Source organism: Pseudopipra pipra, chromosome 5 (assembly GCF_036250125.1).
Source record: "Pseudopipra pipra isolate bDixPip1 chromosome 5, bDixPip1.hap1, whole genome shotgun sequence".
Lineage (NCBI taxonomy): Eukaryota > Metazoa > Chordata > Aves > Passeriformes > Pipridae > Pseudopipra > Pseudopipra pipra.
Window position 1 is genome coordinate 28,328,606 of NC_087553.1, and position 22,902 is coordinate 28,351,507.

General features: G+C 34.1%; 1 protein-coding gene across 5 annotated transcripts in view; it reads left to right on the plus strand.

Annotated features, from left to right (window-relative positions):
• Positions 1–22,902, plus strand: part of ANKS1B (ankyrin repeat and sterile alpha motif domain containing 1B) — a 420,219-nt gene that overhangs the window by 37,982 nt on the left and 359,335 nt on the right. For 4 of the 5 annotated variants that reach the window (XM_064655362.1, XM_064655363.1, XM_064655364.1 and 1 more), the window contains exons 2-4: positions 3,496–3,576; positions 7,666–7,822; positions 16,570–16,866. In XM_064655362.1, the coding sequence (XP_064511432.1) occupies positions 3,496–3,576; positions 7,666–7,822; positions 16,570–16,866 (535 nt within the window). Of the gene's footprint in view, positions 1–3,495; positions 3,577–7,645; positions 7,823–16,569; positions 16,867–22,902 lie in introns of those variants that run through there. The other variant, XM_064655366.1, reaches the window with a different exon arrangement.

Here is a 22,902-nt window from a genome sequence, read left to right on the forward strand (position 1 = left end):
TTGATTTCCTTGCTTTTGTGTCTGTATGTGTTTAACAACAGCCACTTCACAATTATTTCTTTCCATATGGCAAAAAGTGTAGCAAAACAAAAAATAAATCTACTGACCATCTTTTTCTTTAGTCTGTTATTTTCATGTTTATTTTGAAATACTACGCTTTATATGTAATTATCTTCAGCTCATTAAAAAGAAAGAAAAAATACTCATTTTCTTACCAAGTAAAGAGTATTTTCAGTTAATATTTGATGTCAGTTCAAAAGGTCAGTATTCTTTGTCCACAGTGAGAGCAGACTGTAATAAGGAGGTCTCTGCTTTTGGCAGTAATGTAAATAGCATAACAGACTTCAGTTTCTTTGTGCCTTACTTTGGCAAGATGAAATGGAAGAAACTAATTGATAATCATGTTTTAATTAATTGTTGAATAAAAATTGGTTTTTTGCACAAAAAGTAGGTTCGATTACTTTAGTAAAATTCATGAAGTGATAGGAAGATTTTCCTAACTTACTGATGTACATAGGAAAACAAATTCCTAACTTACTAATGCATGCCAATTTAAGAAGTTTGATTATTGACCACATCAAAGTATTAGAAAAAACATGTTTTTGGGAACATTCAATATTAACAGTATTCTAAAGAGCTGCTAATCTTCTGTCAACAAATATCCTTTTCTGGTGGTTGAATGGTATTTGTTTTGTGCCAGGTTCTCCTTAGTGTTGCTTTCGCAGGTGTTTTAATACACAGATAAATCAATATATTTGATAATTCTTCACGAATGGTATATGTTTATGATATCAATGAAGGGCTCTTTAGGAGTTTTCTTAATCTGCACTCTACTTTTCTTTGAAGTTGGGTGCTTTTTATAGAGCTAATATGCGACTGGACATTTGCCCTGCTGTATTCTGATGGCAAGAGAAGAACTTTAGATGAATCCAGAACTTTTAGAGTGTAAGAACTTGCATTCACAGACTGTCCAATTTGAATTTGATTCTCAGTCATTAATGCATAAATAGGCCCTGTGTATACTGGCCCTGCATCCCATTTGTAGAAAATAATGTTGCAATACTGTAGAATGCGAGACCACCTAGGAGGGGATTTCTGCACCGGTCCAAGGGAAAAGAGGTGCTTGTAGCCAAGTCCTGCTCTTGTTTGCTGCGTTCTTTAGTTTGTTAACCAAGCTGTGATTTTGAGCATGTCTTTGTGTACCGCTTGGAAGCTGACAGTGATTAGTTTGTCCATCCTGTCTTGTGTCTCTGAGTCATCGGTGACACTGTCTTTTGTCCTTTGTCTCTCAACCTCCCAACCTGTGTGTCCTGAGGAGTTTCACATAGGTGCATTTATATACTCACTAATAAAGTTTCAGAGGACTTTTTTTTTAAAATCAGTATAGTTTCAGTCAAAAAATATTTCCTAAGACCAGACTCAGGAAGTATAATAATGTTTTAAATAATGCATGAATTAAAGTAGAAAAATAGGGGAGAAAGAATGCAGATTTTTTGGCAGGGTTTTGGTATGGTTTTTTTTAGTTTTTCTTTGAGTTTTTTTAATGTTTTTTAAAAATATTATTCGTGATGCCCAGTGCATCATGAATAATATATGAACTCATAGATCCCTTGCATTTTGAAAAAACAACCAACAGACAAGTCCTAACAACTGTAAGCCAAAGCAAGCAAGCTAGCAAAACCAAGTAAATTTTATTCTGGTTGTTTGTGTATTTTTTTAATATTTAAAATGCTACTTTCTATACCACTTTTTTTTCTTCATTCTCCTATTAGTTGGTATAAATAAAGTGATGAAAATATAATCCAATAGATCAGAAAATAATGAATAAAAATTATGCAAAAGTATGAAAGGTTATAGAGTATCAATAGATAAGGACTTCTTTCTTTCCAATAGATAAAGACAGTTTTTCTTTGCATATAAATCACATCTGTCTATTACAGAGAAGCTATCAGTTCGAGGACTCAGTTTTTACTATTTCATGAAGTTAAAATAATTTCCTTGAATTGAAAAGATTAGAGTGACTTTTCTTAGCTGGAAGTTGCCTTCTGTGGAAAAGAACATCTGTAAGTGTCTGAGCAGATTTTTTAAAAAAAGTTACCTATTTTTTTTCTTCTTTGCACCCAAGAAAATAATTCAATTGTCTTCTTCCAAGAAATTAAATTGCAGGGAGAGGTGAGATACCTAGCATTATGTAGAATTACACTCACTGCAGAACACAGTGTATCACCCAAATAATTCTGTATGCACCCAGTATTACTTGCAGAAAAACAAGTGCTTAAGTTTATGAGCTAATGAATCATTCAAACACACACATTGAAAAAGAGACCAGTCTACATCAGTATTCCGTAGTGTGTGTGTGTGCATATGCATATATTCCATTTTCTAGGTAGTAAAATACAGATTCTGTAGTATATAATTCTAAAAAACATATGTTAAGCATACCGTGCCATTTTATTCATGTAGATAATGAAAAATGTCAATATGAAGAATTCCTTTTCCCTATTAGCTTCAGCTTATTTTCTTTAAACTACAGCACTTGATTCTAAGGTACGAAGTGAAGCAAAAATGTGGCTTGCCAATGACTGTTTAACACTGTATTAGAAACTAAAGAAAACAAATTGTAATTCAGGGCTCATGATTTTGTGTCCTGGAAATTTTAATACTAATGATTGGAAACTGTGATGCAGAAGAATAAATTGCTTCTACAAAGGATACACTTAGTTTCAAATGTAGTTGGTTAGAAAAATACCTGTGGGTATTCAATATGCCTCTGTTATTCAGTTTCCACTATTTGGTTTTGTTGTTGGTTTTGGTAGATTAGCAGCCATGTTTTTCAACTTTGAAACAAAATATCTCCTTTAGTGGTTTTTGAAGAGTCCATAATAGGTGGTGAAACTGTTTACACCGGACATATAATGAAGGTGACTGTAAAATACAGAAAGATAACAAAAGGGAAAAAAAAAGGAAGCAACATAATTTAATTAACTTATTTTAAAGGCATATTTAATTTATTTAAAAAATATAATCAGTTAAAGTGGGAGCTAAAATATCAAGTCAAGCAAAAAGAATAAATTTACTGCCCTTTTAAAGGGGTTCTCACTAATCTTATGTTTGTTTGATTCCAGACTAACTGACCTAAAGTCAATGAAAACTTGTGAAAAAGTAGTGCAAAGTCAGATTATAAACTCAGTGTAATTACCAGAGTAATAGAGGGAGAACAGATCTAATTGAAGTGACAGAAGAGTCATTAGTCTTTAAGACTGCCCTACATAAAGTTCATGACTACTATAAAAATGAATGTGTAAAATTATTTTTATAAATTATATTGATATCAAGATGACATTTGCTATTTTATATTCTTTTTAAGGTAATTAATCTCTTAAAGTTTAATCACACTTGTTGCAGAGATCTTTAGATTATTTGTACATCAAATTTCTGACACGTCTGTACTTGCCAAGCCAAAAAATTAACTTCACAATTTTGCTTTATTTGCAGCATCTGGCGAGGACCAAACATAAACTGCACAGACAGTTCAGGTTATACTGCTTTACATCATGCAGCTTTAAACGGACACAAGTAAGTGCCTCACATTTGTTTTTTATGTAGAATGGTATTTAGCTGTGTAACATAGAAATATATAAATATATAGAAATATATAACATCGCACTGAGGTTTTCACTGAAAGCTGAGAAACTTTGACTTACTGAAATAGTCATTTTTCCCATGGGATATATTAATATAGAATGCTTTGACACTGTCATCAATATCAGCACGTGGTAATGACAAATGGGAAATGCAGTTTATAAGCTGTTGATTATGTACTCTTTCTTCCAAATTCTTCCTTGATTTTGAGTACATTTATTATTGTTACTAGTTGTAGCTCTTGTGCTTTTTGGTTGCTGGGAAATTGCAGCAGAAAATTTTGTAGTATACTTTTGTGTGTATGTATACACGTATAGTGTGTTGAACGTTTACAGTTTTGTTAAACAAAACAGTAAAGATTAATCATCATCAAAGCAAATTAGCATAAAAAGAATATTTAGTAATTATACACTTGGAAGCAGAGAAAAAAAAGGCTATTACCTCACATGGGACCTTACAGCTTTTCTCAAGGTGCTGTTGTCCATCCAAGCTGCCACATGCATGTCTCAACAATTTTAGGGGAAAGCATGGAAAATCCCCACTGAGGGGCACTGCACAGGCCCACCAGAGCAGGTGAACTACTTAAGGCATTGAAAAAAATCTGGAAACTTGCTAGGCATTTTGTTTTAGACACTGTTATTTGTTCTATGTTATCTCTGCTGTTACATTTTCCTCCTGCTACATATTACCTCCATTGTATTTTTCTGCCAACTGCATGTTGTTATTAAGGCAGAACAAGAAAGAAAGGTTTTAATGAAGTCTAGAAATTTCTAGTGGGGTGGACCCCGTTGTAACCAAGGTAAGAGCTGCCCCACTTAATGCAGTCCAACTATCCTGTTTGCAGAGTGATGGTATTAACACTGACTGGATTTTCACTAAAGAAAATTCTAACATAAAGCTTTGGTTAATTCCTCTGTGGGAGATAAGGAACTCCCCAAAAACCAACTGAAATTAAGAGTGATTTGAACTAACTTTAATGTGATTTTGGACTGTCCATAAGATATACATAATAATTATGTGTTTAATTTACTCATTGCACCATTTTTGCATTCTTTCATGGAAAAATTAAGACATTAGGATGTGTCTTTAATTATATTCTAGAAACCTGCATATTTTCTTTAGGAAAGATTAATCTTTTGGTGAATATAGGATATTCTGCTTCTAAATAAATATGTGAAGTTAAAATACTGTTAAATTAGATACCATGCCTTTTCCAAAGTTTGAGCTCTGTAGGAAGATCAGAATCATCCATTAATATATTTCTACTTCCATGGAATTAGGTCTAACTCCTTAATATGATCTGTTAAACTCAGCCTTTTTGTTCATAATTTATGGATTGTTTCTTGTGCTGTTGCTCATTTTTGGCTGACAAAAGCTGAAGTGCTAGCTCGCAAAGATTGCTGGTTTTAAATAGACAAAAACTGAGTTTAGTATGTTTAATATTGGCAACAAACCAATAGTTACAGAGCAAACTAAAAATATTACTTTATAAACACTGAAACTATCAGAGATTTCAAGTGAATTCTACCAATATAAACTATAAAGTCTCAAACCGTACAATATACAAAAAAACTATAAAATACCAAAACATTTCAGACACAGTGTGTGCCAAACTTCTCCTGAGGTTTGGGAGGACTTAAAAATATGGACTTAATGTTTAGCCACATATATAACTGCAGCTTTTGAAAAGTCCAATGCTGGCTGCTATGACCCCTTACACTCACAGCAGGGTAAGTAGCAGTTACTGATATCCCATTTATACCTTGTTATATTAAAGTACACTGAAATACGTCATGAGGTATTTCGTGATGAATCATGAAGTTTCAGGACCTGTTATCCAAGCCATCATACTGCTCCTGCTGCAAGAGAATTGGACAGACACCTGGTGGTTCTAATTTTGTTAGTCACTACAAATGACAAATAAATAACTTTACACTCTATTTCAGATTTCAGGCTTGATATTCAAAATCAAAACTATGTACAATCTTCTGATACAAGAATCTTCCCTCTTAGGGGACGTTCTTGTCCTTTTAAAATCTTTGGGGTTTTAATTTTTCCCGCTTTACATTAGGTTGAACCTGAGATACTTGAGTTTTTTAGGAAAAGTGAGAACACGAGACCTAATGACCAAACCAATAATTTTTGGCTGGGATACTTATTGGACACCAGTATTCAAATCCCTGCTTGATCACTGTATGTGATGAATTCCCTCTTCCTTCATTATTCTGACATAGTTCTCTTTCCTTCAGAAACTATTCTGCTTTATATAAGTAATTAAATCATATCTGGGGCAATCACTGGAATCTCAGTCTCCCTAAATAATTTTACTTAGCCCAATAATGTTACTGGGCTAAGGACTCTCAGTCTTCTCTCTGAAATTTATTTCTACAAAATGAAAAAGTTCTGGCAAAGTGCTAAAAAAGAACCACCCTAGATAAGTGTGGTGGGTCAGGGCATTCTTGAAGGATGAAGGAGATGTATGTTCTATTTTGTAGCTTGAATCTTGCAATAGACTCATCCCGATAGTTCCTGTGTATTGTTATCTATAGATTTCAGCTGTGGAGGGCTTTTTGCTAATTTTCTCCCACTTAGTTCAATTTATACTTCTTTTGGTTTGTGTCCCTTTCAAACAACTGTGTATCTAGCTTTCATTAGACCATCTATTACATCATCAACTATTATGATATGAGAAGTCTCTCAAACCTTATGTGTGCTAAAATGTTTCCCTCAGGATTCACTTTCCTGGAAGTTTCTGTGTAGCAAAAGTCCTTCTATAGTAGAGCTCCTCTTTCTTGGTTGTTTTTATGTTATTTGACCTTGTCAGGAATAACCAAAATCCAGCTTAAATTCTCCTCAAAGCCTAGATGTGATGACTCCGTATCTTTTGAAGTTACCTGAGAGTTTCTTTTGTCCCTCATAACTCACCATGTTTTTTTCTCAATAGGAAATTAAATAAGGTTCCATCAAGGTTGGGGGACTAATTGCCTCAGATATGTCTTCTGTCCTAATTTGTAGTCACAGGTTTAATTTTTAGACATAACATAGGCTACACCGAGCTTCCTCCCCCCAATGATTTTTTGAGCCAAATCAGTAAGTCAGTGTTTCCATATTCAGTAAAAAATGTGTGTAGAACTGCCCACACTGGATCATAGATTCTGTTAGCTTAAGAACTAATGAGGCCTGACTATGTCAAACTCTGAGACGTCAAGTGCAGCAATAAGACAGAATTTATTTACTTTCTGAAATACTCGATAACATTATCATACCACACAGTTAATTTTTATGTTTAGCTTGTGAACTTAAGTACAGGAGACTGCTTAAAAATCAGGGATGGAACATACCAACTTATACCAGTCTTTCATTTAATGTATGATAAGTCACACCAAAAATACTGAAAGTAATATAAAAAGAATTAAAATGATAATAAGTCACTTCTTTCCTCACTATTATAAGGAAGCTGCATGTGGGAAATGAAAATAGAAGCAGTTCTTTCATAGAAGATAGTATATATCTAGCTAGATCATCATTACATTGTTTTTTAACTATCTTTGAGACAATGTTTTAAAGAAGAGGAAAAATTGTTACTTAAGCCTTACTGTGAGAATCATGTCCATAAAACTACCCTCTTGTCTTCCTGCCTCCAGAACTCAGCAATGCTGGGGACAAGAGTACTTCTCTGCCTTTAATGTCTGAGGGACATGCACATTGCCTGGACTGGCAAATTCTAAAAGTGATTCTTTGGCAAGGTGATCCTACTGAAAGAAACAGATTCAGAGAACTGGTGATAATATTGGTGGTATTGATAAGAAGTAAGAATCACTAAAATTAATAAAATTTTGGCTATATTTTACAGTCTATTTAATTTTTCGAAATTATTGGTCTTCACTTATTCTATGTTTTGCTTGACACACAGGTTTTTTTTTCTATTATCCAGGATAAAAATTTTGGTAATATGTATGTTCATGTAAAAACTTAATAAAATAAGCTTTCTGTCAATTTTTAGATTTACCTCCTGTTTTCCAGGGATATAGTTCTCAAATTACTTCAGTATGAAGCATCAACTAATGTGGCAGATAATAAGGGTTATTTTCCTATTCACTTGGCTGCTTGGAGAGGAGATGTAGATATTGTGAAGATTCTCATCCATCACGGACCATCACACTCCCGAGTGAATGAACAGGTGAAGTGTGATAAAAAATATTTGCGTACATCAACGGAAAAGAGCAGCAAATATTCTTTAGGTCTGACAAATTTATAGCCAAGTTAAAAAAAAGCCTATTTTCCATTGTTTCAGTAATTTCTTTTCCAAGACTGATAAAATCTTCCATTATAAGCATATCAGATACCTTTATTATGGATGGGCACTGACCTAAAGAATATTAGATTTAAAAAGTATGGAAAAACCTTTTGCTTGTTTTTGAAAAATTGTGTGAAGACATACTCTATGCATCTTTTAATTATGGATGCAAATTTGCATAAACTCTGCATCTTTTTTACTGTGTTAAATATTAAAGTCCTGAAAACCTTTGAGATAAAATTAACATCCTTGGTATATTTTAAGTGTACTGTAAATTAACAGATATGAAGAGATAAATGACAAACCAGATGGACTGCATCTATGCATGTGCAACAGAAAGGACACATATATACCAAGAAAAAATAATGAGAGTATTACAGTGAGTAAGGGCAGTATAAGTATGTTGCATTCTGTTGTCAGACATATGGCACACCTTCTCTTTTTATTCTGTATATTTTTATCTGGTCCATTCATAGGGCCAGCATTTAAAAAGAGAAAGAAGGTGATTAAAATTTGACACCATCTATAGTAGGCTGAACTGCTTAAGGACTGGAAGTAGGCTGTGAAGTACAAGTAGTAACCATTAAGCTATTGAATTTGCCAGGGTAATCAGGGAGTTATTGGAATGTAAAGGTGGGAGTCAGCTCTAGATTCAGATCTAAACTGTAATTGCCTACATTGCACCATTTGGTTCCACATAGGTCTGGTCTGTGTAATCACAGGAGCCAACAGGGTTATTCAGGTGACCAAAAGTAAGGCAGGATTCAATTACCCAAACACAGGTCCTGGTGGAGTGGGTGCTGAACTCCAGGTGGGGTAACACCTGGTAACCTACGGCACCTCAAATGGTAAAGTGCAATCTGAGAAATGAGTTGTACTCTCAGTGCCTATATTAGTGTGGCCAGAAGGCAAATGGTTAGAAAATAAGAAATGTGAGACTTACATTGCAAACACTTAACTAGTGTGAGATGCCATACCTTGAATAATCTATTTGATATCTGAGGTTACACAGTTAGCCATTTGAATACATACAATAACTATGATATGAATATCAAGTATTAGTGCAGGAAATATAGGAAAATAATGTAATAGAATATGCCCATGTGACAGTCTTCTGGGAAATCCTATAACACTCTGACTTATCCAAGGAAAAACATAAACCCCAAAATTTGTGATTCTGTGCTTTGAGTTGCAGATTAGGAGTTTCTTCAACTTTCTCATTCTCATTAGCTATTTTATGTAGGATGAAACTAGTTGAATTGTAGGATTCCCTTTTGTCTAGGAGAGAATTTTTTTCAGTTTTATTTATGCAACAAAACAAAAAACAGCTTTCTGATTTCGTGTTACCCATTTCTTGAAGAGATTGTATACTGACAGAAAACTGGAAGCTATGTAGGAACTTCAGAGAGAGGGATAGTGAAAAAGATATTTTAGTAAGATCAGAAAGAGAAATGTAAATTCAAACCTACTTCTCCCCAGTCTCACATATACATCCAGACTTCTAGAATATTCTTGAACTTGATTAGATGTGCTGTTTCTGGTTTGATCACTGGAGCAAATAAGCGGGGATACATCTGATTATATACCCCACTGACTCAAACAGGTCATCCTGCCATCTATTAATTTTACCCAAAAACTTTATAATAGAAAATTCATGAGCAATCCTCATAAGAAATGCTACACCTTAAGTCTTTTAAGGGAATCTTGATCATATTAAACTTTGAAGTTAAGCATACAGAGTTTTTCTGACCTTGTAAATTCCTTGGTATTCCACTCTGGACAATGGCCAGCTTTAGTATGTGGACTACTTTGCTGGCACCTACTTTCCCCTGCTAATTAGCGCTCTGCGCAGGAGAATACTATCTGTATCAAGAAAAGAGGGAAATGCCATCTTGATATAGAGCCACCTCCACCCACATGTCCTCAAATAACACCTAAGTGGCATCCTCACTCTAATACCTGTTGTACATTCTTATGAGCCTGTAGGCTTCTGAGGCTTTTGCTTATTTGCAGATAGGCTTTATAAGGCAGGTGACTCTTCATAGCTCTCATAACTTCTCTCACATCTGTGGAACTGAAGCTACAGCTTATAAGAAATCCTGGCCTATTTTTCTTCCTTCCTTTTTCTTCTGAAAGTTGGAGAGAAGGATAGCCATTTTTCATGACACTTTCTCACCACAGCAAATACTGTACTCAAGTCAGTCTTTTTTTCTCCTGGTTGGTTGTTTTGTTTGTTTTAAGGATCACATTAAAAGCGTAATTGTTTTCAGTTTGAGAAAATAATTTTTTTCATGATTTAAAATTAATTGCAACCAATTTGTAATAAATGTTTTCTTTTCCTCTACCTTCCTAACATTCTGTGTAAATGAAACCCTTCTAAAAACTTAAGTGAAAGTAATGAACAGCAAATGAAGTAAATTACAAGCTCATGATGGTATAATGTATATTACATGAAATAATGAATTTAATATGGTATTCTGTAAATTGATTGAACTGCATTCTACACTTCTAAATTGCAGTTAAGTAGCATCATAGGATCATATCGAGCCATATCCAGCATCTAAAGCTCTGAATGCCCCCTACTGTTCCTATTACATAAAATTGGAAAAAACCAGTAAAGAGTCAAACAGTTAAAGGACAATTATTTTGTGGGGGTTGTGGAATATAGACTGGCAACTACACAAAGAACATGGTTATAGCATAACAATTATGTAAGAAGAATTCTGTCACTGTTTAATACAGAATTCTTAATTGACAGGTATGTTGTATTTTTTAAATTACAAAATATGGTGAAATTACAAAAATATAAGTGTTTAACTTCATTGATGAAGACTTAAAATTATGTAAATTATCAATGGAATTAATTTCAAATATGTAGTATGAGATCAAGACTTGTTATTAAATAATACCAAATAAAACACAGTCAAACTACTTACATGTTTATTTATATAAGGACATCTGGATAGCACAAAGATTTATTATGGCAATTCTCATCATAAATTAACATAACTGATAACAAATCCTAATCTATGAAAAATGGTTAATAAATAACAGCCACATACAGGTCAATAGGTAGTGTTTTTTTGCAGGAAAAAAAAGATGAGTGACATCAGGAATAAACATAAAGCTCAAAGTATGATTTTAGTATATATATATATATGTACGGAAAATGAATAGTGAAAAATTTACCAGAAAAAATGTGAATGGTTCTGAAATTTCTTGGTGATGTTCTCTCTTTTTCTTTATGCACATAGCATGGCTTTTATCTTAAATTGATGTATTCAGTGTACTGTAGAATTTACTGGTGCATCAAATTGTAATGGTCACAGAAACCACTCCCATTTCTTTAATATTGTTTGACACTTCTGAAATATGAAGGAGAAGAGTTCAAGATGCATTTATAATATGTAAATACCTAACATCTAACTTATTTACTGACTTCTTCAAAACATCAAAATGAAGCACAGACATTATGTACTTCTCCCAGTGACACCTCAAGGACTTCTAGGAGTACAGTTAATTTCCAAAATAGCCTGCAAAACCAATATTTTTCAAGTTCTGCATTTGATTTTACCCCTTCCCCTAAAATTAGAGACTACGTGGATGAATTTCGATTTCCCTTGCAACTCTTACTCTACTTTATTCAGAAGACAAAATATGCAGGAGCCATCTTTTTGATTTGAGCCAATTACAGAAATAAATTGGAAGAAAAATTTTTTCGTCGTAGTCAACTAGATTACTGTTTTATACAATGTTTACATAAGTAAAGGTGAATTTCAATTGAAAGTCAGTAGATTTGATTTTGATTCCCACTGAGTACTTTGCAGGCAAACTTCCTTTATTTTTTCAGAATGATTAACTTTTTGGTGGAACTTCTCAGGAAACTGTCTTCCTGATTTGATGCATATGGTAAGACCATCCTGGCATCATTCCTCTCTCTGTCTTGGATATATTGTTTCTTTTTTTTTTTCTCCTCTGTTTAATTATTTAGTCATTAAAGCCTTATTTTTGTATTTTTTCCCTCTCTAGTTGACTATTCTTGAGGATACTGAGTATACGGTTAGATGTTTTCAAAGTCTCGCATTGTTCCATCCTTCTTTAATTTTAACTGAAGTGCTTGTTTTGTAACTGAGAAAACAGCAAAAAGCTTTTCATAACAAATGTCTCATTTAGTTACTTGACATTAGGCTTATGTGACAAAGAAATGGCTTCATGATTTAGGAAGTCTTCCTTTTCAAGTTCATCATCAAAAAGCATTTATAATAAAGAAGTTGAACATTCTTTGGGAAGGTCTGTTAAATCACTACTTGAGTCATTATTGGTTGTACAGTACTTGCATAGACTTTAGGAGCTTTAAAACTTGCTTGACAAAAATATCCTACTACACAGCTATGCAACAGAAGTCCTAAATTTACCCACAGTTTAATAGAGGCTTCACAAGGGCCTATATAATATTCATGATAGCCATTCATTCTCTTGATATGTCCTGTACTACTTCACTATCAGACTGCCAAGCTACAATAACTGTCTCTATGATGTATTTGCTAATCTCTCCTCTAATGAATAGACCTCAAGATATGTTCTACATTTGGCAGTGGCATGCATTCTTAGTAGCGAAATTTGTAGTACAGCCTGCAATACTGATGAGATGCAGTGCTGTGAAGGCACAATTCAGCCACACAAGCATGAGTTCTGGCTGCATGTGGAAGAGAATGGATTCAGAGAAGGACTACAAAATGTCAGGATCATGCCCACAAAGAGACCCATGTAACAAATAATGAAGAAGAAAATTAAAAAAATATTAAAAGCTGAATCATAGAATGGTTTCCTTATTTCTGAAAGAGGTCCACTGGGCCATAAGAGTAGCTGCTTGGTTAAAATATTATTAATTGTGAATATTAGAGACTTCTGTTTTACACTGTGTTTGCATAATGTTGGTCTAGTTTTTTTATCTTACATTTTGTATGTCTTCACTTGGTTTTGATTTCTTAATTTTTTTGTTCTTAGAATCACTCATTCGTAGGGTCTATCTTGTAGTTTGTAACACGTAATGAAGCATCTGAAATTCCTACAAGAATTCTAATCTTTTTCTTCAGCACTATGTATTATTTAGCGCTTGGATATCATATTTGAAGCTCTAATTACAGAATGGTAACTTGCATTTAGACATTTTATGGCAGATTAACTGCTCACTGCAGTGGCTGTTAACACATAAACTTTCTGTACTCCAGGAGCAGTTGTTTACACTTGGGACTGAAAATATAGGCAGTAGTACTAAATTATTAGTAATTTCTTCAAGAATATTTTTTCACATCTTTCATATATTGCTTCAAAATAGTGTGTTACTTTAGAGATATGAAGACAAACTACCTACCTACTACTACTACAAATCAATAGATTTACACCTGAGTTAGGTTTGACCATACAAAAGACCTGTCAGAACTAATAGCATTTGTGGGAGCAGGGAAATCACATCATTTCAATTGTTAAAATAAATATCTTCATATATTGGCGGTTTTTTCAATTATTATTCTTACAGTATGTCTTCTTTAAACAAATTTCTTAAGGAGGAAACTCATAAGGCTGACAGACATTCATGGCCATCTTTCCCTGAGGGGTGAGAAGAGGAAGATAGTTTCTTCCAGTCCAGGAAATACACATTAGAGCCTCCATTATCTTAGGGGTCTCTCTGGGAATGCTGAACCAACTGTATCTCTCTAGTCTTTCCTAAATTTGAAGATGGCAGACTCTGTCAAAACCTACATAAAACCTCTCTCCTCCCTCCTCAGAAAAACCTCATGATTCCAAGGTGATTTATATAAGTAGTACTAAATTGTCAAAGCAGATAAATTTAGAGGGCAGTTAAACAAGTTTTAATTTACTCTTTGAAAGTTAAAAATCATTCTGTCTTTGATTAATTTACATTTCGAAGAGGGAAGGATGTTTTAGTAGAGTTCTAATTAGGTAACACCTCTCAGCTCTGATGACACAATATATACAATGCCTGTTCTGACTGCATATATGTAGGTAGTTTAATTATCATGTTTGCCCAGATTGGATTCTTCTGCTTTATTTCTCTGATACCTAGTTCTTTATAATTTTGTATCAGTTGGTCATTAAGTGAAATATAGGTTTAATTTGGCAAATACAAAGCATAGAAAAATGTTCAACAATGTATATTTGAAAATAGTAACATTTTGTTATCTCTGTGCACCATGCTGTTTTAAAATATACTTTTCTGTAAATATGCCCTTGCATGAAAATTCAGCTGGATATTCTTTATTTAGAGGGAGCAAATTTCAGTTGGCTACTCAGCAATAGTGATTTGGACTGTTTGGTCTCTATGTGTCTATATCTATCACCACATTTTGAGAAAAGGACCATAGCAAATTTAATTTTTATGTCTCTTTAAACATTTAATCAGAATACTTTTAAGCTACAATATTGGATCATTGGCATAAGATTCCTAGTACTTTAAGTAATATCCATAAATTCTTGAAAAAAATTCGAACATGAGCAGATATTGGACAGATAGTTACAGTTGTAAGCATGTATTTTGCTATTCACCTCCCAGAATATGAATATACTTATACATCTAATTTCTTTGTGTAACTATTTCCATTGGATATATAGAGTAACTGTAGGCAAAAATTACCATAATTGGCCATTTTATGTGCAGTTATCTGATTTTCATACTTAATTGTACACAAAATTAGGCTGCGATTGCCTATTCCTCTATCTGTCCATGAAGTATTGAAAACTTAAAAACAGATTTTAATAAACTGTACTTGTGATTTGTGGGTATACCACTGTACATAAGAAAATTGCTTTGCCTAGTCCTGTGCAAAGGATACATTAGAAGTCATTAGAGCACAAAAAGCTTATCACAGGTGGTTGATAGATCGTTGCAACCATGTAGTATTGTGATGTCTTTTAATCTGAATTTATGGTCTACGTAATAAAGAAAGAGCACATGGTGGTCTGAATAATGCACAATGATTCAAATACTTACTGTTCATCAAGCTATGTCTGCCAATGGAAGCTTCTCACTTTCTACCTGGCTTTTCTCCAGCCTATGTCTTGCAGTTTAGAAGGAAACACATTCCGGTCTCTCGGATTTTGTGTGGTGGTGCAGACATCAGAAGAGTTTAACTGCAACACTGTTTTACCTAAATGTATTTATCTGTCTCTTCCGTTTCCCAAGTTCATCTGAGTCACTTTAAATTACAAGAAGAGATGAAAATGACAGCAATGAAGTTAAAACCCCAAACCCAAGCATTAAGTTCTTGGTTATATAGTTAGAAACACCATAACCAAAACCAAAAGTTTTTCCCCTTTCCATCTTTCTAGTTTGTACTGCGCAGGATGGATATTCTTTTGCTCGCTGGCTTATGAGTAAGAGTCCAAAGCCTCATTTCTCTAAATCTCTCACTGTTTTTGTCTTTCAAAAAGACATTTTTTTTTTCTATTTTTAGTTCTCTGTCCTCTGAACTTTCTTCAGTTGTTTCCTTGAGAGATAGAACTATGGATTCAGATTTATCACTTCTCCTTTCTTTAGAATTACATTTCTACCTTTCTTTAGTATCTTTTCTGAATTTACATTAATTTTTTATTTCTTTATATGACATGTTAGCTTATTGGCTTTCTACTTTTACAACATTTCATAAACTGTCATAACATTTTATAAATCATGTATCAGAAGAGACATTCGGAGTACATACTTCCAAAATTTATAGAGTCTAACCTATTTTAAGGCTATATAGAGATTATATATAATATATTAATAATATAGATGGCATATAGAATCCAGAGAGCTGTATAAATTATTTCCTTCCTCTTTGCCTGAAGTTATTTGTCTCTTTGGGATTGCAAGTATACAGACAGAACTGGAAGAAAGCAATTAAAGAAGGTACTGCTTAGCCTCAATATTTATTATTAAATTTATTGAATAGTGTTTTGGGAAAGACTTGGGGGGCATTGCTTTATAAAGGAAAAACCTATTCAGTCCACAGCATACACATACTCATGTGCCCTAAAAACACACACATATCTCTCCCTGGAGCGCTGAGAAGACTTAACTGCTTAAGTGATGTGTTAAGTCTTCCTACAGTTGCTATTTTGTATTCTTCCAAACTTTAATTGTTGTCTCAATAGTAGCTTTTTATAGTGATACATGAAACTAACTTGTGCCTGATATATTTTCATTGCACAGTTTTTCTCCATAATTCACTTATCTAGTAACAAACTGCTATGGTACAAAACCAGCAAAAATGAGAAGAGAGACTTCAGTGTCAGAGTGTTTCTAAGAGAGGGACTCACATATGATTTCAGGAACAGTTGAATCAAGGAGTCTTACAGATTTTGGTGTATCATGAGCCTACAAGGTTTTTGGGAGCACATTGTTAGAAATGGATTGGGAGCAATGTGGACACCTGATCTTCTTGAGAGCCACAAAGCTGAAGTAATTATGTATTATTAGTAAAATTTTAGTGGAGTAATTTTGAAGCATTTAACATACATTACCATACATTATATTAGGAACCCTGCTTCTGTAGTGATCTCATGGAAGCTGAACAGTTCTATTATATGATTAAACATGAATTTCTGAAGCTTTTATTTTGCTTTAACAGAACAATGAAAATGAAACAGCACTGCATTGTGCAGCTCAGTATGGTCATTCAGAAGTTGTTGCTGTTCTGTTGGAAGAGCTGACAGACCCTACAATAAGGAACAACAAACTGGAAACACCTCTGGATCTGGCAGCACTTTATGGACGTCTACGTGTTGTAAAAATGATCATTAAAGCGTATCCAAACCTGATGAACTGTAATACAAGAAAACACACTCCTTTGCATCTTGCTGCACGTAATGGCCACAAAGCTGTTGTACAGGTGCTTCTGGAGGCTGGAATGGATGTCAGCTGCCAAGTTAGTGTGTAATTTCTTTCTTCTTCCTTTCATACTTTCTTCCTTTCCTTCCTTTCCTTTATCATTAGAATATGATTCAAATGAAATAACTTCTTACTTTTTTCTTTAAAATAGACTTGCATTTACTTTGTTAGAAATGCTGCAAGGTTTACAGATTTATTTTTTACATTGCAAATGATGTGTTCAAAGGGGTAACTCAAGAAAGATGCATGTCTTCAAAGCTGAGTGCATATATTTATATTGTCTTGAGACATGTAGATACACAAATCATATCAACTGTTCATGTAGGTGTATATAACTATATTTTCTACAACAGTGGCTGTAATGATACCAAACTGATTTGCCAAAGCTAGGGCCTTTCATGGTCATAGCAATCTGAAACAGTGCTTGACTGAGAACTCCTTTTCCTAAGGTTATTAGGTTCCATGCTAAACCCAAAGTTACTAGGTAATAACCATTTTGATTTTCTGCATTTCACTGCATTTCTAACTTGTTGTCTAAATCTGAAAGAAAATTCTATAGCAATACACTCTTACAGCTACTGACTCCAAGCTGTTAGGTGCTTGGTGCATCTAGTTCTATGCACAATAAGTTATAATAATGTAAAAGGGGTAACTATAAATAAAATAGACATAGTTTGGTACAGCTACAAGGTACAGCAGCAGTAAATTTTATGTTCAGTTCTTTCTACTGGAAAGTGTCCAAGCCCTTTAACAAGAGAGGACTAGATTTCTGTTCCGTGTAACGTGTTGCCTCAATCTTATGATTTCACTTGATTTAATTGATGACACTATATTTGTGTTTAAAGTGTATTTTATCTTCAGATTTAAAGTAGCTTTCTTGGTGTGTATATATATATATGTATATATATATGTATATATAAAAATCTACTTTGAATTAAGGTTGTTTCAGGTTTATATCTACGTTCAGATAAACAAACAAACCAAACAATTACATCTAGTTTAGAGTCACATCCAGACATTCTCACCAATTAATAAATCTTGGGAACTTTGCCTAAACTTTGACTAAATTTTATATCCACTTTAAGCTTTATGTGCATTTAATCAAACACCTTTGTACATAAAATTCCCTTTTATATAGAAAGATTGTGCCTGGATTCCATGTATTTTCATTTCTGAATTCTTCCATCAAGGTGCTGTTTTTCAGCTTTTGAGAAAAAGAATGTGAAGTGGGGAAGAAGAAATAGTCTAAAAAAAGAAAAAACAAAGAACAAAGCAAACCATAAAATAGCATATTTTAAGATTAAAAATGGATTTTCCTAAGTGCCTTGCAGATGAGATGTGGTAAAATTGTTTTATGACTTTTATTATCTCTAGTATGTTTTGAGTTGGTGTTGTTACTTGCTTCAAACTATTTTAAACTGAAACACTTTCCTGTGGTTTGCCTACTTGTGTATTTGCCTACCATTATACTTTCAATTTAATTTGATTTTGATTTTCTTTACTAGAAAGAGATACACTTGCAAAGGCTAATACAAGCAGCTTTTTTTTTATCTGACTTTTATACATCTTCAGTAATTTAGAAAAGGTTAATGCTACAGAACTCTCAAATGCATGTTTCTGAATGTATAATTTCTATCTCTAGCAAATGAGGAAAAATTCAGAAAGTGATGCCTGAATTGATATTTAAAACAGAATAATTGAAGAAAAATAATCTCTGTCATGGCAACTTACAGGCTGATGGTTGCATGAGGGCAAAATATTACGCAGTGCTTTTATGAAATGTGTTCTTTCTCTTATGTAATCTAGATAATTTTAGCACTACTGTGAATTCTCCTAAGCCATTTTTATCTATAGTTATACCAAAAGTTTTTCACTGGCCTTTAAAAAATACAGTGGCTGCAATTTTTTTTTACAATCTTCTTTTAAGAAATAAGAGATTCTTTTAGTAATGGTGATATGTTTGGCATCTACACTAAAATTACAAGGCTTACTTGGTTTATTTATTTATTTTTATTCTAATTGCTTTTAAGGAATTTATGTTCTTGGGTTTTTTCATAGTTATTTAGAGGCAGGGCAGTTATTTTATTTTATTTTGTTTTATTTTTTGCACTCGGTTGTCTTCTTTCTTCTGTGTTTGTCCTCCTTGCCGTAAGGAAATATCACTTATTTATTTTCTCACTGGTATACATATTCTCTATCAATATGTTCCTTTTCATTCAGCATCTTAGCATATTGACAATTTGGCTCTGTACATATTGTTGACTTATTACTTCTATAGCCTCTGAAAAATTCTGTTGATGATTACTGGCAGCTAATTAAACTGAGCAGAACATGCAATGAACCTGTTACTTAAAACTGAACTCGACTTTTGTTATTAATTAAATTGATCTGCATCACTTATTGGGAAAAAATAATATACAAAGTAACATCTTATGTGGTAAATAAAATTGTACGCAGTTCATACATGTTAAATAAATTCAGTTTATCACCAGTAGAGAGCTCTCAGAATGTTGAGAGATGATTATAGAAGTAGCCTGTCTCCTATCACTCTGTAATTGTAAAGATATATTTATTTAAATGGGAAGTTTACTTTAGCCACGTTATCTTTCTCTTCTGTACTCCCTGAGCACTTTTAATATTAACAAATACTTGGGCTAATAAAAGACAGCATTTAATTTTTGAATAAATTAATCACACATTTTATTCACTTCCCAGGTCTATCCAATATCCTGCAATCTGAAATTATTTAGAATTGGGCAAATCTGCTTCATCTCTTTATGTTTTGAAGTTTTCATTTAAATTGAAACACTTGAAAAATACAGAGGTTTTGGGTGAGTGATAGATTTTGGGCCCTTAGTAAAATAAGATACTGCACAGTTTCAGTCTGTTTCATGCAATAGTAGTTTAATAATTGTAAATACCTTAAAAACTAGTCCCCTTCTGCTTATCCAACTTTCATCTATCCCTATTTGCCTTCCCTGTCTGTTACAGTAAGGATGGCAATTTCCACTGTTTATCACTGTAGTTCTCTTGCAAAAAGCTGTGCCCCTTCTTCCTTTTTGATGTCACTATGTGTGGAGGATATTCTGTGTATCAGTTTGCAAAGCCACCATTCTGTCTTTCAGGTTCTGTCTGAAATCAGTATCAAAACTATAGCAAACTGCCTATAAATAAGGACTAAACAAATGGCCTTAATTAAAAGCTTTTGCATATTTACATGATTAAAAAAAATTAATTTGTCATTACTAAAACCCTCAATGCTTCTATATGAGCAAATTATATGCAAAGTTGATTTATGTATCCTAGTGTTCCTGCTGACAATGTCCTTCTGTACTTGCTTGCTTTGTGTGTCCAGCTGCGACATTGTACCTGTATTTGGCTGTAAGCTACTTGGGGCAGGTACTGTTTTGTTATACGCTTAGCACAATTTGTGCTCCAGTTCTCTGTATTTCATATACAGAAAACTTATGGCAGGTAATCAATATATAAGCCATTGATGCAAACTCAAGCAGACTTTAGCTCAGTGTATTCATGGAAAAATGCCAGCATTTTTTGTATTAAGTATCAATGGGAAAGAATTTCCAAATATAATGGTAGTGTTCACTTTGCCAGAAACATAAGATCCAAGCCAGTGAAAAGCTTCAGGAAGTAAAGCAGTGAGTATTGTCCATAAATCTTAAGCTTGCTTGCTGTAGTATAGAAGAGTATATTAGTGCACAAGTATGTCATTGTAAGTGAAAAAGACCTACCTAAAAGTTCTATCACATTTGAAATAATATATAGGAATTTTTTGCAACTATATTTTTTAATCCTCATGATTTGTGTAACATGCTCTGCTGCACAAGAAGAGAACATTCCAAACTACTTCTGCCTTCAAGTAGTAAGCCACATGTACATTTACAAAGAGAGATATATCTACTCAGCCAGTCCTCAGAATTTCTCATGGCCCTGTTCATCCTGAGGCTCAGCATTTTCTCTATGTTAAAACGGATTTGGTAACTGAACTCTCTCTGGTAACAAGGACATTTCTGCCTTCTGGATAGTTTTTGGGTCGAGGGATCTAATTCAGTTGTTAGTTATTAACTATTACCGTGAAATCCTGCCTAGGGCTTTTAAGATTTATGTCAGCATTCATCTTTGTGACATCTTATGCAGGATTACGCATCTGCATCTTAAAGGTATGCTTTCAATCTCCATATTCTCAGACTGATTTTAGTTCAATTTCATGGTAATATTTTCCCTCTTGTTCAGAGAATCACCTTTAGAGCATACAGATCATTGCACTGCTTATATGGTGTGCCTTTTGAATTCCTCTTTTGAGTAGACTGTTTGTAATATGTATCTCATTTCCAGGATATGACATTCATTAGCATTGTCTGAAAGCTCAGTTGTAAGGCATAGGCTGCCCCAGAATGCAAGGCAGTGCAGAATGCCTGTAAAGCATTTGAGGATTGTGTTCAGATATGACAGGAAATATCACGGTAGAATAGACCAAGAAGCAAGAAAGTGTATAAGGAAAAAACCTGGCAGTTGGCTTTGGATTCCTCTCCCAACACTATGAATTACATATGTAGAAGTGGCTTAAGGTTTTATACTCCTTTATGCATAGCAGAGCTTTTAGTTCATTGTTACAGAGCTGTCTTCTGGCTTTCAAGTTAGATTTGTTTGCCTTAGACATCTACAGGAAATTTCCTCTTCTCGTGCTCGTTTTCATTCCATTTCTTTTGAGATATGTGCTTTCATCAAGGAAAATATTGCTTACCTTTCCTCCAGTGGGGAATTTTGATTTAGAAAGGACTGCTGCCAGTGACAATTATCATATCAGGATCTTTTCCACCCTTTAACTGAGTAGTCTAAGTATAGATCCTCTTCCTGATCCTCAAAGCTGTTGATTTAGCATTCCAGAACATTGATCTTTCTCAGTCTCAGATCATGCTACAGCAATGGATTCTAGATAGCTGTTTTCATTAAAGTATGTCCACTTCTTCCATTAAAAAAGGTTCCTTATTAGTACAGAATGACCTCTGCAATTTTAGTCAAGGTGCAGCTGGTTTCCATCTCTACAGTTTATCCTCACAGAACTAAAATTTAGTGCTAAGGCCTTCTGTAACAATTGAACCTCTGTGGACTTCATTGTTGGTGTATACATCGCTAATTATTATCCCTGGCAGAATCACAGAATGGCTGAGGTTGGAAGGGAACTCTGAAAGTCTTCTATGCCAACCCACCCTGTCCAAGCAGAATACCATGGAATAAGTTGCCCAGGACCACGTCCAAGCAACTTTTGAGTAGAGGATTGAAACTCTACAGCCTTCCTGAACAACCTGTACCAGCGTTCAGTCACCTGCACAGCAAAAAAAATGTTTCCTTGCGTTCAAACAGAACCTACTGTGTGTCAGTTTTTCCCCATTGTCTATTCTGTCACTGGACGTGTCCAAGCCTGACTCCCTCCCTGCAGATATTTATACACATTGACGAGGTCCTTCTATAAGCTTTCATTTGTCTAGGCTAAGAAGTCCCAACTTTCTAAACCTTTCCTCATAAAAGAGGTGTTCCAGTCTCTAAATCATTTTAGTGACTCTCTCTAGTAGTTCCGCATCTATCTTGTACTGGAGTGCCTGGAACTGGACAGAGTATTTCAGGTGTGGACTCACCAGTGGTGAACAGGAGGGAAGGTCTCCTCCCTTGACCTGCTGTCAACATTCCTCCTTGATGACAGGGAACTCTACAGGTCCAGCTAAAAGTCTTGAGGTTTATTTATGCCAGTAAGTGACTGTTCCAAAGGAAATGCCATATCACACACGGAGAATAATAGGCTGTGTCAAAGTATTTTTCGAGATTGCTGATGTCAAGCCTCTTTTTGTAATTGGAACTATTTAGTTCAATAACTTTTCTGAGAACTGTTGTTATTCTCATAAATCTCTGAGCTGCACTTAAGTCTCTGTGTGTACCTTTGTGGTTGCACTGTCATTGCAGTTAGCTCATGTTGAAGTTGACTGCAGTAACTGGAAACATCCTGTAGATATTGTTTGAGTAAAGGATTCTGAAACTGTGTCTAAGTATATCTTAATAT